The sequence below is a fragment of the Protopterus annectens genome, chromosome 3.part0 (assembly GCF_019279795.1).
Source record: "Protopterus annectens isolate FY-2018-M chromosome 3.part0, PAN1.0, whole genome shotgun sequence".
Classification (NCBI taxonomy): Eukaryota; Metazoa; Chordata; order Ceratodontiformes; family Protopteridae; genus Protopterus; species Protopterus annectens.
Window position 1 is genome coordinate 776,297,533 of NC_056731.1, and position 16,063 is coordinate 776,313,595.

Here is a 16,063-nt window from a genome sequence, read left to right on the forward strand (position 1 = left end):
CAGCCACCCACCTAGAAATTCTGGTGTCTTTCTTCCCCTAATTACCATAAACACTGCTCAAAACTATCACTGTGCCTACCATTTTCCTCTTTACTTTTGAAATTAAAGACGACATGTGGATTTAAATTTAAAACTTTTAATTTAAATATCCTTTGGTGAGCAGGTTAGTCCCACTGGGCTAGTGATACCTTTTCAGTCAAAATCTTTGGTGGTATTTATAATACTAGGGGAATTATGGTCAGAGAAATGGGGAACTTCTCCATTCTCTTTTGATAGCTCAGGTGGATGTAAAAGATTTCACATCTCCTACCATTAACACAGAAAGATGGGGCCTAGTTCAACATCTGATCCAAAGCATAACACACACTCAGGAGTGCAACACCCCCCCCCCCCCCAAAGTGCACTGCAGTATCAGCAACCCATCTGCATGGTGTGAGAGTAGAGCCTACAGCCTTAGGCACCAAAGGCATATATGCTGTCTTTGTGCTACTAATACTACTTTGAAGTTCTATGGCAAAAACACTGATGGCCATTTGCTAAACAAAACAGCTGCACATTGAAAACGGACTATATATAACCAGCGGTAAACTTCTCTTCTGTTGAAACTCACATTCCCTGAAACACGCACTAAAAATTTGCATTCCTCGTAAAATGCACTGTAAACTCACATTCATCAAAAAATGCACTGAAAACTCATTCCTCGAAAAATGCACCTTTGTACTATTGGACATTTTTTCCCCTTAAGTAGTGAAACAAAATGTATGAAGCAATAAGAGACATCATTTCCCATTTCAGCACATGACTAACTTAGTAGTCTGGTAGCTGGTATAGGCCCTACTCTCCTATAGCCAAGGTACAGGGTTTGAGCATGAGCAAGCTAACAAATCGTCATCCCTTACTAGGGAATTTTACACAGACAGACTCCCCCCCCCCCCCCCCCGAATGCTCGCCTGCTGTGTGTTCTTCAGTCATGGGAACTGCACATGTTGGACCAAAGTTTGTTGTGTAAAGGGAAAGCAGTAGCATATCCCAGGATCAAAGTGCATTTGAGAAGGACAGACGGAAGTAAGAACGAAGTTCAGAAGCAAGCTGCCTGAGAAGAAGCTATATTTTAATGTGCATTTAAGTTTGGAGTGTTGAAGTTCATGCGTCATACATCTTCATACTGAAGACTTATGATACATGCACAGAAAGTACGGAAAAATGTAAAGATGGATGTAAAAACTGTTTTGTTTTTAATTAAAAATGAAATGTGGTAGCCCCCCAGCAGGCCCTAGGCAACTACCTGGGTTGTGCCTAGTGCTGTATTCAGCACTAGGCACAACCCAGGTAGTTGCCTAGTGCTGTATTCAGCTCTGATCATCAGGCTTTATCCTTCTGCATCAACAAAGCTGGCAGTGTCAGGCAATTTGATTACAACTACTATACTACTGTTTACTACAGCTGCCCTTAACTGCATGGATTCTCAGTGCAGCAATGCATACAAGTTCTGTCTACTCACTCCTTGTGAGCTGGCTTCCAAAATTATGTCATACTCATTTTATAAACATCAAGTGTTCATTACGTAAGCAAGTTGATAACCATTTTGCAAACAGAATAACTTTATAACTGATTCTGATTAACACTTGGAAACATGATGTAAAATGGGTTCTACAAATTGAATTTTAACCATTTTATAAGTGCATAAGAAAACTGGTACAACTTGCACGTTAAAGTTGCAGTATTCATGTAGAAAGAACCCAGATTGCATACAAATACATAAATGTATGTGAACTCTAAATCAAATTGACACAAAACAGCATATACACAGACAGTTTAACAGATTGCTAAATGACAAATACCCTACCTGTTGGGTGGAACTGAATAAATTCCAGATCCTGACCAGGAAGGCCTGCTCTACTGACCATAGCCAAACCATCACCAGTAACTGTGTGGGCAGAAGTACAGCTAAAATATGTACGGCCATAACCCCTACAAGCGTAATAAAAAAAAAATGAAATATAGCATTAGTTTATGGAATAAGAAATTATGAGGTTTAACAGGGACTGAAAAGTAGACTTGGTTGACTTAATATATGCAAGTACTGGCCTCTAATGAGGTTTCTATTTATCTACTCTTCAGGAAGCTGGTTATTCTTCTTTAAAGTATACTTTGTAGTCCCTTATTAACTCCAAGACATACACATGCATGCAAACAGAAACACCAATTTACTAAATGTCACTGCACAATTACAATTTTCTTAGAGAGCAAAAATAAATCAGTCTAAATCTGAGACATGACTGTGAGGCTGCCAGCCCAGCTAGCTGGAATTTTGTAAATAATTTGTGAATATTTATATGATTTGCATGCTTGTCTTAAAATGTAAGAGAACTATATGTTATGTGTACATTAAACTACTAATGAGAAGTGTGTGTTGAACTGTATGTTCTGTACTGAGCTCACAGTGTACCCTACTACTACAGAGTTAACTTGCATACTTTAAGAAAATAAGCAAATTGTTCTATGATTGTGTTTATCTCAGTTGCACTGAAGGAGGTAGGATGTCTACAGCTAGAGGTTTCTTTCTGTGGTCTGGAAACACTAATAATTACTAGGTTTCAAATGTAACAGTGCTTAACTGTTTTACGACTTCCAGTGCTAAGCAAACTTCTGAGAGATCAGTACTTTTGACACATAGGTATAAAGTTTCTTTTAGCCTGGAAACTGAAGACAGGTGACCAGAGTAATGTCATCCAGCTGACTCAGCAGTAATGTTTTGATATTAATTTGGGAAGAGACTTTGCATTTTGTATTTGTCTTTAGACCTAGAAACATTCTCTCATCAGCACTTCTGCCTTGCTAATAGTATTAGATTACAGCAATCTCTCTTAAGAGATAGACAGAAATATAGTAAGAATAGTTTAGATGTTTTTTGTATTTATGTCAGACTGTCCTGCAATGTTATTTTAAAATATTTCCTGTGATTCTGAGCTCTGTTGTCACTGTGCTGAGTTACTGAGTATTGTCTTGCTATTTTATTATTTACTATTAAATACATTTAAATATTTTAATTGTGGCTGGTTTGTTTAGATATATTTAAGCTCTTAGAGTACTTGCATATGTATTTAGTGACACTGTATGGGCCACTCCAATAGCCTTAAAAGTTTTGGTCACACAACATTTCGATAATAGTAACATTACACAGTAGAATTGGTCACCCTTTGTAAGGGCCCCTTATAGTAGCTGATAAGTAGTGGTTGGTGGCAGCTGGTACTACAGTATAGTCTGGGCAGAAGGGGGCATAGCTAGTGAACCTGTGCCAGCTTTGCCCAGGAGTGTCGGAGTGTTTGTACATAAATCCAATCTCAAAGTGGGTGTGTGTCAGCTACTTGGGCAGGGACACAAAGCACTGGTTGGACAGAGTGTGCTGAAGGTTTTGGCTTGACCACTTGGCTGAGATTTAACCCTATAGCTGTGCCAGTGGGGACTCTTATTGGGGATCTGGAGAAAGAGGGAGAAACCAGCCCCAGACTGACTGTGATCTCTGTGTGCTATTAAGGGAAATTGTACTTTACTGTGTGTGTACTTGTCATCCTCCCAATGTGCCAATCCTTCACTGGTGATAGTAGTGAAGATTGAGGCTCCTTGATTACTGGGCCAGTGCAGGGGCATCACAATAACATTCTAAGAATTGTTCAAAACTCCAGTTTTAAAAAAATGTACTGGTACTGACTCGAAAGTTCAAAAGTACTGGTAAGAAGACTCAACAGTGTTCTAATTTTCTCAGTATAGCATCCCAAAGACTCTGATATTCCAGAGAAGGCAACTGGAAATCCATTCTCACTAATACTATAATGAATTTATAGTCACGTGACTTCATCTGCTTCCCAAATCAATGGCTATTTTACTATGACTGCAATAACCTGGACCAAGTTACACAAAAATTATGTGGAATTTTCACTCCAATAATATAATGAATTTAGAGAGAACTGCCTTCTGCAGTGTAAACTGATGGATATTCTGATGACTGCAATAATCCAAATTAGGGTATATAAGCCAATCTGTGTGTACGTTCTGCCAGGGCTTGTATGCACAAAAAAAGTCTGTCCACAATGTAGGCAGCCTACACTACTACTTACTAGGTTACTCTACCAAACTCAGCCTAAAAGACTAAATTGAGGATCTAGAAATGCACCATGAGACAGGCTTCCTATATAACATGTCAGCCCAAGAGGATCCAGAATTTGTCAGGCAGGGACAACATGATCAACAGACCATGCTGTTTTGCCAGAGATGGTCTGCACCTGAATGAATCAGGTCAGACGCAGCCAACTGACACATTGTCATGTACAGTATATGACAGAGGAATGCTGAAAGGGTGTACAAAACTGTGGCATAAGCAACATTACCGTTTGGTACAGAAACCTTGGCAGATTTTTAAGAATAAGAGTGATGTGCAGAGCTGTAGTAACTACAGAGGGATTAAATTGATCAGTCACAGCATGAAGTTATGGGAAAGAGTAGTGGAAGCTAGGTTAAGAAGGGAGGTGATTAGTGATCAGCAGTATGGTTTCATGCCAGGAAAGAGCACTACAGATGCGATGTTTGCTCTGAGAGTGTTGATGGAGAAGTACAGAAAAGGTCAGAAGGAGTTGCATTGTGTCTTTGTGGACTTGTATGACAGGGTGCCTAGAGAGGAGTTGTGGTATTGTATGAGGAAGTCGGGAGTGTCAGAGAAGTATATAAGAGTGGTACAGGATATGTATGAAGGTAGTGTGACAGCGGTGAGGTCTGTGGTGGGAGTGACAGATGCGCTTAAGGTGGAGGTGGGATTACATCAAGGATCAGCTCTGAGCCCTTTCTTATTTGCAATGGTGATGGACAGGTTGACAGACGAGATCAGACACGAGTCCCCTTGGACTATGATGTTTGCAGATGACATTGTGATCTGTAGGGAACAGGTGGAGGAGACGCTGGAGAGGTGGAGATATGCTCTAGAGAGAGAAGAGGAACGAAGGTCAGCAGGACTAAGACAGAATATGTGTGTGTGAATGAGAGGGCGGATGGAAGAATGGTGAAGAGATAGGGAGTAGAGGTGGCGAAGGTGGATGAGTTGAAATACTTGGGATCAACAGTTCAGAGTAATGGTGAGTGTGGAAGAGAGGTGAAGAAGAGAGTACAGGCAGGATGGAGTGGGTGGAGAAGAGTGTCAGGAGTGATTTGTGACAGACGAGTACCAGTAAAAGGGAAGGTCTACAAGAGAGTAGTGAGACCAGCTATGTTACATGGGTTGGAGACAGTGGCACTGACAAAAAGGCAGGAGTCAGAGATTGACGTGGCAGAGTTGAAGATGTTAAGATTTGCACTGGGTGTGACAAGGATGGACAGGATTAGGAATAAGTATATTAGAGGGTCAGCCCAGGTTGGAAGGTTTGGAGACAAAGCCAGAGAGGCAAGATTACGTTGGTTTGGACATGTGCTGAGGAGGGATGCAGAGTATATTGCGAAAAAGATGCTAAGGATGAAGCTGCCAGGTAACAGGAAAAGAGGAAGGCCTAAGATAAGGTTTACGGATGTGGTGAGAGAGGACATGCAGGTGGTTGGTGTGACAGAGCAAGATGCAGAGGACAGGAAGAAATGGAAACAGTTGATCCGCTGTGGCGACCCCTAATGGGAGCAGCCGAAAGAAGAAGACAACGACAGAAACCTGGGCAGTAAAGACCGAGAAGATGAGAAAGCTAGAGGTGATGGAAATGAAGTGCCTGAGAAGGGTAGCAGAATGCACACTGTGGGACAGATGAAGAAATGAGGACATAACAGCAGAAGATAAAGTAGCTCCAACTGCAGAAAGGATCAGAGATCAGATTATGGCAGTTCTGGCACATGTGCAGAAAAGCAGAAGGCAATCTGATGAAGAGGATTTGGGAGAGACAGGATGAAGGTACACTGGATAGCCCTGTCTCCTCACAGCAAGAGGTTCCACAGTTTGACTCTCGGCTGGGGTGCCTTCTGTGTGGAGTCTGCATGTCCTCCCTGCTTTTGCATGGGTTTCCTCTAGGTAATCTGCTTTCGTCCCATAGGTTCATAGGTGTGTGCTTGGCTAACGGCACTGGAGCCTTTACAAGCCTAGCCCATAGGATTACCCTGGCATCGTGCCACCCGACCTTAGTTCCCAGTGCCTTTGTCAAGTAAAACCACTGGAGTGATCCCTGGGATAAATTTTATTTCCCATCCACTCATTAAGATTTCTCCTGATGACAACCAGTGAGGTGCTCTGCTTGACATGTATGGGAAGTCTATTCCATACATGGGCAGTCTCTGCGTTACGAACCTGTCCCTCCAGCATGTTTTGTTGATTGTAGTAATGAGGTTGAGGACTTTAGAGCATGTGGTGTGGAGGGATTGGGACTTCTTTAGACGTAGCATTTCTAACAGAGCTCGGTCAGACATGGCTTTATAAGTCAAGCAGAGATCACCTCTAAGTAGGCAATGAGACAGAGAATAGTTGGAGTTTACGTCTGTCCATATAGGACAAATGTTTAAGGCCTAGGATCCTCTTTGTGAGGTACTTTTGCGGCCTCTCTAGTTGTTGCAGGTGTATAGTGAGGTACATGCCAAATGGGGCATTGTACTTAATGGCTGACCTAATGAAGGAAGAGGAGAGGGAGACAATGACCTCTTTCTTCCTGGATGCAAAACCCTTAGTAATGAGATGTGCCACATAGAAGGACTTTCTGACCACAGTGGCAATGTCCATGCTCCAAATACATGCAGTAGGTGGACTAGACACTCTAAATTGGCCATAGTTGTGAGTGTGCATGCAACTGTGTGATTTAAATGAAATACAATGGCAAGGCTAGCCACCCAGTGGTGTAAACCTTGCCTCTAGATGATTGTCACTGTAATTGGCACCCTGATCCCATGTGCAAAAATGGGGAAAAAGGAGTTGTGGATAGAGAAAGAAGGTAAAAGAAAATGACAAGTGTCCAGCAAAGAGGTGGACAGATTGTGTGAGAGAAGATCTGTGACAGGGTTGAAAAAGGCAGGAGTGTGGCTTTGAATTTAAAGAGATGGCGACAGTGAAAAATGACACCAGAACACCATGGGGAAAACGGGGGTTCATAATGATGCTAAAGATGATTCGCACCTGTTGCCCGAATACTGCCCAAGGCATCAGCCACCCAAAACAGTGCCCTTCTTAGGCAGTGTCAAACCAACACACCTACCAATGTAACAAATTTTTCTAATGCCAAACTGAAGGTACAACTGCTCAATGTTAGGAGTCTTAACAAGAAATTGCATTCCCTGGAAGCTCGCCTCACCCTGGAGATGCAGTTACAGAGACATGGGTTAAGGCTGTGGAAAGCACCCCAGCAGTGCAAGACTACGTCTATCACACATTCAGACCACTCTCTGAAAAGGGAGGGGGAGGAGGAGGAGGTGTTTCCATTTACATAAAAATCACATCTCTAGATTGGTCAATCAGAATAACTCACAAGCTACTCCAAGTCCAGCTGACCACAGGCAAAATCTCCCAATATCACCTCTAGCTACAAGTCCCCAAACATGAACCATGAAAACCACTCTGCATAGCTGAAGTTACTAGAATCACTTACCATTCAGCTCAACACACTACTCATGGGTGATTTTTAACTACCACTCCATAAACTGGGAAACATACATGACCACTAACATGCAGGCTCAGAGATTCATGGACTTTGTCCAAGCAAATGCTCTTCAACAGATGGTGTGCACTCCCACTATGGGCTCAAACATCCTTGACATACTACGCACAAACATGGGGCAGCACCGCATCCCCTCCCAGTGTAATATCCTCATTGTTAAGATTGGATTATAAATCTGTCTCCTTTTGAATTAAATGTAATGGTAGAACACTTATCAAAACCCTAAAACCTTAAAGAATTTTTCAAAAGTAAATTACCTTCTATTAAGTAATAGATAGTAATTTTAAAAGCTCCTCCTAACCCTGAAAACATGAAGGCCTATTCAGAAGTATACACGAGTGCTCTTTACAACCACTTAAACTGTACAAAAATGGCAGTACCTGACTGAACTAAACCCAGATCTAGCCAGAAAAACCAAGTCATACTGGTAGAGCCCTGGCATAAACAGACTATACAACAAAAAGAAGAGTAAGTGAGAGGGAGCACAAAGAAAAAAATCCCTTATTAGCCTCAAAAGGCAAATCAGGGAACTAGTCAATTTTCAAAAGCTACATACAACACTAAAATAGCCTCCCAAGCAAAGGATAACCACAAAACAGTTTTAAGTTATCTTAAAGGAAACACTCAACAATGTACTGAGCTATTTACAAATGGTACTGCCTATATTCAGCCAGCAGAAACAAACCTACTGGCCAATAAATTCAGCTAAAATTTCACCTCAATATCACCTCCCGTCACTCCTCATAAAATGCATTCCACCATTCCTTTGCCTGTAATTACAAAAGGAGAGGTCATCACTGCACTCTCTAAAGCTAGAATCATGGCATCAGTGGACCTTGATGGAATCTCAGGGTGCCTATTAAACAGCAGGAAACATGACCTAGCAGACCCACTTTACTTAACCAACCAGTCTACAGACAGGCAATACCCCAACGGAGTGGAGGGCTGCAACAGTCATCCCTCTGCACAAGGGGGACCATCAACAGAACCAGAAAACTACCCCCCCCCCCATGTCTGACTAGCCTCATATGCAAGGCTATGGAAAGTATAATCATGGACCTGATTAGCGATGACATAGGAAATCTCCAGACACTAGACCCAACCCAGTCTGGCTTCATCAAGGCCAGGTCCTGCCTGCTCAGTCTGGTGGCCTTCTTTGAGAAGATCACCAAGGCCATGGATGAGGGTAATACAGTGCATACTACCTACCTTGACCTGGCCAAGACATCCGATGCAATACCCCACTTGGGTATTATAGAACAGCTCACAAAATCGGGCATAAACCTCTACATCACCAGACAGCCACAGATAGAACACATTTCGAGTGGGGGAATCCACATCCAGCAAGAGGCCAGTCACCAGTGGAGTACCAGTGCTGGGCCCCCTCCTGTCTGGGATATACTTTTCAGATATCAAGGCAAATGCAGATTGCTTTTGGCTGACCAAATCTGTTGATAATTGTAATTTGGGTTACAATCTCAGAGTCCTCAAAAGATGTTATCTTACAGAATGGTCTGATGCAGCATGTCCTCAAACTAAATGTGAGGAAGTGCATAATAATATCTTTTGGGAAATCAAATACAGCTGTAAATTACAACATTGATAGAACCCACCACCAAGACTGGACCCAAGTGGTGAGAGATCTGGGTACTCAGACAGCAATCTGAATTGTGGACACCATGTGTTCACGGTGGTGAGGGAATCCTTCTTTGTGGCTCAGCTTATAAGTAACGGCATGGCATCAAGATTTAAGGATGTCACAGTACCAATGTACATGGCCCTCATCAGACCAATAATAAACCACCAGGCACCTGCAACAGTTGAGTGTCCTCAGAGGTTTCTCACCAAAAACATACAGGCTACAACCAACATTTCATATGTGGACTGATTAAAAGACCTGTCACTGCATTCAGTTTATTACCGAGTACTGAAGGGTGATCTGTGCCTGACCCACCCCTGATGGAAATGTTGCATATTCACAAAACTGCACGAGGGTTACCCACTCCAAAGATCTAAACCTGATCTCTGACGTGAATAGATCATGCTGCACAGACATATATGTCCAAGAGACTTGTCCCTCTTCTGGAATAGGCTTCCTATTCACATGAAGCACAGCCCTTCCCTGACCATCTTCAAGAGCATCTGGACTAATGGCTGGGAGATCGCATATTCACTCCTGGGGTGGCACCCATATCCCTTATGGTTAGAGAGTCTGTAAAAAAACTGTCAAAACCCTGCTAGCTGACGCTTGTCATCTTTCCCCTAGGGAGAGATAATTGAGGAAAATCTGAGAAAAACTGGTTACGCTCATAATGGCTTGAGCCATTAGTCTAGTAATCTCCTATGAACCTACATGATGACAATGAAAAACAAATGCACAGTCTGAAAAGGGATGCAGCCATAAGTAAAGACAGAGAGCAGCCTGAAAAACTGTAACAGCCAAATGCAAAATGTAACCCATTTCAAACATGTCCAGTTCATGATAAAAGTCACCAAAAAGTACAGTTGTGTACACTTACCATAAATGTACACGTTCAAGTGTATTCACTGTTGCAGTCATTACATTTGGGGGTAATCTGCTGGCAGGTTGCCCTCAGTCAGCCTGAATATCAAAGTCTTGGGTCCTGTGTCGGTTGCTCTCTCTTCTTCCATGACGTCAGGTCGTCAGGGGTATAAAACAGGCAGCCGATGCCATTTCCATTAGTTTTTCTAGCCCCAGATGTCAGGTGCCCCCCAAATGGGGAGCAAAAATATATATAAAACTATAAATATACATGCAATTGTAACAAAATAAACTTTACCTTCATCTAAAAGCAAATACACCACAAAGGCTGTAGAATATAGTGAAGGAAAGAGAAGCTCCAGAATAAAGGAGGATGGCGGGTGGGTAACCCGGACTGCAACAGTGAATACACTCGAACATCTACATTTATGGTAAGTGTACACGACTGTACTATGTTCTTCGTGTTTCACTGTTGCAGTCATTACATTTGGGTAGAATCCCAAAGCTATGGATGGGAGGCTGGAACAAAATAGCATTAGGAGTGGCTATAAGGCCCTGCAGAACTGCAGTGGCAAAGCCTGCCCTGGACTTAGTGAAGAGAAGCAAATGATAATGCTTTGTAAAAGTATGAACAGATCTCCAAGTAGCAGCCTCTAGAATGTCTTTGGTTGGTACCCCTCTGAAGAAAGCTGCTGAGGTAGGATGCAGCCTTGGTGGAATGTGACCGGATTCCCTTGGGCACCGGTTTACCATGATGTAAATTGCAGAAACAAATGCAGTGGCTTATCCACCATTAAACAGTCTGCTTTTGAAATAGCCTTTCCCTATGATCCTGAAACAAATGCCACCAGTAGCTGCTCAGACTTTCTTAGAGATTTGGTCCTGTTTAAGTAAAATCTTAGTTGTCTGTGTATGTCCGAGCAATGCAGAATCCGCTCCCCCTTGTTCTGCTTTTTTGGGTAAAAGTTGGCAGGTGAATGGTTTGGTCAAGAGCCACACTGGATACCACCTTAGGCATAAAAGAAGCATTGGTCCTGAGGGACACCCTGTTTGGGTAAAATATAATAAAAAGCTCCACAGCCATGAGGGCCTGTAGTTCTGAAACCCTTCTTGCTGAAGTGATTGCCAGAAGGAAAGCTGTTTTCCAAGATAAAAAAATTATATCTGCAGGAGCTGCTGGTTCAAATGGAGGCAGAGTGAGCTTTTCCAGCACAAAACTGAGGTACCATGCAGGAGTTGGTGATCTTCTGGGAGGCCTTAAATTTTTGGCCCCTCTAAGATACTGTTTTAGCAGAGGATGAGAAAAGATGAGAGGCTCTGTGTTGTAATGAGCCGAGATGGCAGAGGCATAGACTTTTATAGATGAAAAAGATAGGCCCTTGTCAAGCATCTCAGTCAAGTATTGTAAAGCCTGAGGAATATCTGGCTTTGCTGTGTCAGTCCCTTGTGCGTGATTCCAAGCACAGAATCTCTTCCATTTATCAGCATAAGATTTTCTAGTACTAGGCCTTCTGGCTTCCAAAATGACATCCATCACAGATTTACTGAGAGTTGTTGTTTGAATAATTACATGATCAGCCATGCTGCCAGGTTCAGAGTTTGGAGCGGATTGTACAGAATTTGATTGTTCTGCTGAGACAGTAGATGAGGTATCTGAGGCAAGTACCAAGGAGGGAGTTGAGACATATTCCTTAGAATTGGGTACCAGTGCTGACGAGGCCAGTCCAGGGCAATTAGGATCATATTTGGTTTCTCCTGTCTGACCTTTAGTAGGACCTTGGGAAGAAGAGGCAGAGGAGGAAAGGCGTAGACTCATAGGTTTTTCCAACTGAAGGATAGGGCATCCACTTTCCATGCTTGTTTGTGATACGTCCTTGTGTAAAATTTGTCCAGTTGATAGTTCTGGGGAGATGCAAACAGATCTATGTCCAGGCTCCCCCATGTCTCTGTTATCATGTTGAAGACTTGTGGATCCAGTTTCCACTTGTGAGGGTCCATAAGATTTCTGCTTAGGTCGTCTGCCAGAGTATTTTGTTTTCCTGGCAAGAATTGAGCTTGATGATGTACTTGGTAAGTCAAGGCTGTGTCCCACAATGCCACGGCTAGTCTGCAAAGGGGGTAGGAATGTGTGCTCCCCTGCTAGTTTATGTACCACATAACCGTGGTGTTGTCTGTCTATCAGTAGTTGTCCTGGATGAAGTAAGTCCTTGAAGGCTGTCAGGGCATTCTGAACAGCTAACATCTCTTTCTGGTTGATATGCAGATGCATTTGTTTTGGGCTCCATATGCCCTGAACGCATCTCCCCGCCAGGTGGGCCCCCAAGCATAGTCTGATGCGTCTGTAGTTAGGGTTTTGGTTGGCAGGGGGTAGAATGAAAGACCGTCCCATGTTCTGGTGACATGTCTCTGCCCACCAAAGAAACTCTGTTGTAGGCAGGGAATGAGAGAAATCATTGTTTTCAGACTGTGACAATGTTGACTCCATAAACCTTTTAGGTACCATTGTAGTTTCCTCATATGCAGTCTTGCATATGGAATTAGTAGAATGCAGGATGCCATGAACCCCAAAGCCTGCAAAATTTGTCTCGCAGATAACTGGGTTTTTGTTGCCATCTGTTTGAAGTAAATAGTCAGTTGCCTTTGTTTGTCTGGCGTAAGGTAAGCCATCTGGCAGTTGTATTCAAGCTTGCACCCAGGAATGTAATCTTCTGAGAGGGTACCAGTTGTGATTTCTTTTCGTTTATTGTGTACCCTAGGCATCTTAGAAGCCTTTTTACAAACACCAGATGTTGAAGAAGAATGTCCTTGTTTTCTGCTTGAATGAGACAGTTGTCCAAGTATGGCTAGATTTTAATGCTTCTTTGTCTGCAAAATGCAATTACTGGTGCAGGCACTTTGTAAAGACCCTGGGCACAGTAGATAAGCCAAAGGGCAGTGCAGAGAATTGATAATGCATAAAACCAGCCTTGAAGCGGAGGTATCTTCTGCACGATTCCCTTATTGGGATATGCAGGTATGCCTCTTTTAAGTCTAGAGTTACTAGCCAAGCATTCTTACCCAGCATGGGCAGAAGCTGTTGCAAAGTCAGCAATCTGAATTTTGGGATGTCCAAGAATGTGTTCAAAATTGATAAATTCAGTATTGGGTGCCAGGCATTATCTTTTCTGGGTACCAAGAACAGTCTTGAGTAAAAGCCCTTGTCCTTTTTCTAGTTCTGGTACTGGCTGAATAGCCCCCATATCCATGAGGGACATAACTTGTTTCTGTGCCTGTGCCCATTGATTTTGCGGCAGATCTGGCCAACCGTTTGGAATTGGCAAGGTATGGAAATGAAATCTGTATCCCTGGGGTACTATGTTTAATACCCACTTGCCCTGGGTTATTAACTGCCAATTTTTTGCATGAAGTGCTAGTTTTTCCCCCTAAGGGGGCTGCCAAAAGATACGTGCTTGGTGATGGCAGAGGGAAGTCATTGAGACTGCTTACTGTAGGGTTGTGTTTTGTTTCCCCCAGATTTGGAGGTAGAGGCACCCCATTGTTTTGACCTGTAGGAACTCTGTGATTGGTATCTAGAGCCTTTTGAGCGCCTGGATTTGCCCAGAGAGGCTCTGTCGGACACAGGAAAGGACCAATTGTTTGTAGGCCAGTATCTACTGTATCTTGGTGGCTGCACTTGTAAGAAGTCTTTTACAGTTTGCATAGACTTAGCTTTGTCTTCCATTTTCTTTAAAACCTCTTCTGCCTTACTTCCAGAGTATCATGCTGTAAAGGCGCATCCAACAATTTAGCTTTAACATGATCAGGCAGATTTTGCTCTTTGAGCCAGGCATGCCTTCTAATCACAGATCCAGTAAGTGAGGCCCTGCAGGACGCCTCCAAGGAATCAAAACCACATTGCAAAGTATGCTTTCCAATCTGTTCTGTTGCATGCTATAATTCCTGTAATTCTTTATTTTCCACACATTCAGAAATCAACATCATTTTCTGTTTCAATAATCCCATAACATGCTGTTGATATTTAAGCATATGAAACTGGTAGTTTAAGGCCCTAATTGTCAAAGCTGCTGACGTATAAACCTTCTTTCCCCATCTATCCAGCACCCTGGAATCTCTATCAGAGGGGGTAGGATTCTTAGCTGCTGAGGCCTTTACACCTTTGGGACCCTGTGAGATAGTTTCAGGATCAGCAGCAGGATTAGCAGCAGGATTTTTGAATAAATATTTGTGGGAGTCAGGAACCCTGTAATATCTGTCTGGCTTGCTAGGAGCTGGTGGTAAGGAATCTGGAGCCATGCTTGATTCCGAAAACACATAATCAACAATGTCTAAAACAGGAGGTATGGCCAAAGGCCTATGCTGAGGGAGAAAGAGGAAATCCCTAAGCCTCTTTTTTGATTCTGAGAAATCTTGACTCTCCCAATGAAAACGTTCCCTCAAAGTATGCAAGGTTTCACCAAAAGAATATCTTCAGGAGGAGATGCAGATGGAATGGATTCCTCTGCATCTGAATCCTCATAGGGTGGTATAGAAAATTCCTGATCAGAAGAGGAATCAGAAGAAATAGAAACCTGATCTGAAGATTCATAATCAGCGTCTTGCCTAAGCCTCTTATCAAGGGGGGGGGGGGGTTGGGAACCCCTGATCAAGGTAATTAAGTCTTCAGCCATTTTGATCATCTGTTTCTTGGGCATAGAGGCCTGAACACGTGGCTCATGTGTCGTTTTTTTTGGCCTTAGGAGTTGCTTTTGTCTTTGTTTTTGAAGCTGGTGTCTGTTTTATATAGAAATGCTGAGGCCTGAAAACACCCTCAGAAGCCGGTGCCTGCTCAGCGGCTCCGGACCCATCCGAAGGAGAGACATCCGCGGGTACAATACTTTGAGAATCTCGCGGCATGCCGGACTCCACATGGGTCTCGGTAGAGGCCTGCGACTTGAAAGTAGCAGGTATCAGGGGCTGCGAAAGCACCTCACTGAGTACCGGTGACTGGCTTAGGAGAAGCTTCGTCAGTTTTGGACCTCGATGGTCTGTCTCTGTCCTTTTCTTTGTGTTTTTTTGTGAACTCTGGTAGTCGGATTACTATCCGATGAAATTTCAGGGTAGTTAAATCTGTTTCCAAAATATTTTGAAGCAAAGATATACCGACACTTTATAGTGCGTTGGTTGAATCTAGCACAAAACCGACAGCAAGGCACGTTATGATCTGGGCCTAGGCAAGGAATACAGTAAAAATTGAAATCCTTATGCGGTATTTGCTTCCCACAAGTAATGCAATTATTAACTTTTACTGACATCGGTATGGAGCAAGAAAAAGTTTCCCCAACGGGGTACTTAGCTTTAACTGAAGACTTTGGTTCTGAAACTCAAATGCGAAAATTTCAGGAGTCGGCTGACCAGCACTAGTGAACTGCTTCTGCTTCGGGCACTGTGCGGCAAGAAAGACTGAAGAAAATGGGGTTGGATGCCTGTTTTATACCCCTGACGACCTGATGTCATGGAAGAAGAGACAGCAACCGACGCAGGACCCAAGACTTTGATATTCAGGCCGACTGAGGGCAACCTGCCAGCAGATTACCCCCAAATGTAATGACTGCAACAGTGAAACACAGAGAACATTTAATATCATTTAGAGAAGCTCTGCAGATAAGTTAAACATGAAGCTGGCAGATCAGCTGCAGAAGAAAAAATACATCCACAAAATCCATCTCTGAATGACAAAACAAAAGCCAAAATAGTATATTTATCTCACTGACCAGGTGGGTCTGGTTCCAAAAAGTACAGTTGTGTACACTTGCCATAAATGTAGATGTTCAAGTGTATTCACTGTTGCAGTCATCACATTTGGGTTATCTGCTTACAATAGCCCTCAGTCAGCCTGATTAACAAGGTCTTGGGTCCT

General features: G+C 42.9%; 1 protein-coding gene across 2 annotated transcripts in view; it reads right to left on the minus strand.

The window, feature by feature from the left end:
• Window positions 1-16,063, minus strand: part of SDHA (succinate dehydrogenase complex flavoprotein subunit A) — an 803,000-nt gene that overhangs the window by 425,605 nt on the left and 361,332 nt on the right. For both annotated transcript variants that reach the window (XM_044065115.1, XM_044065116.1), the window contains exon 7: window positions 1,847-1,971. In XM_044065115.1, the coding sequence (XP_043921050.1) occupies window positions 1,847-1,971 (125 nt within the window). The remainder of the gene's footprint in view (window positions 1-1,846; window positions 1,972-16,063) is intronic.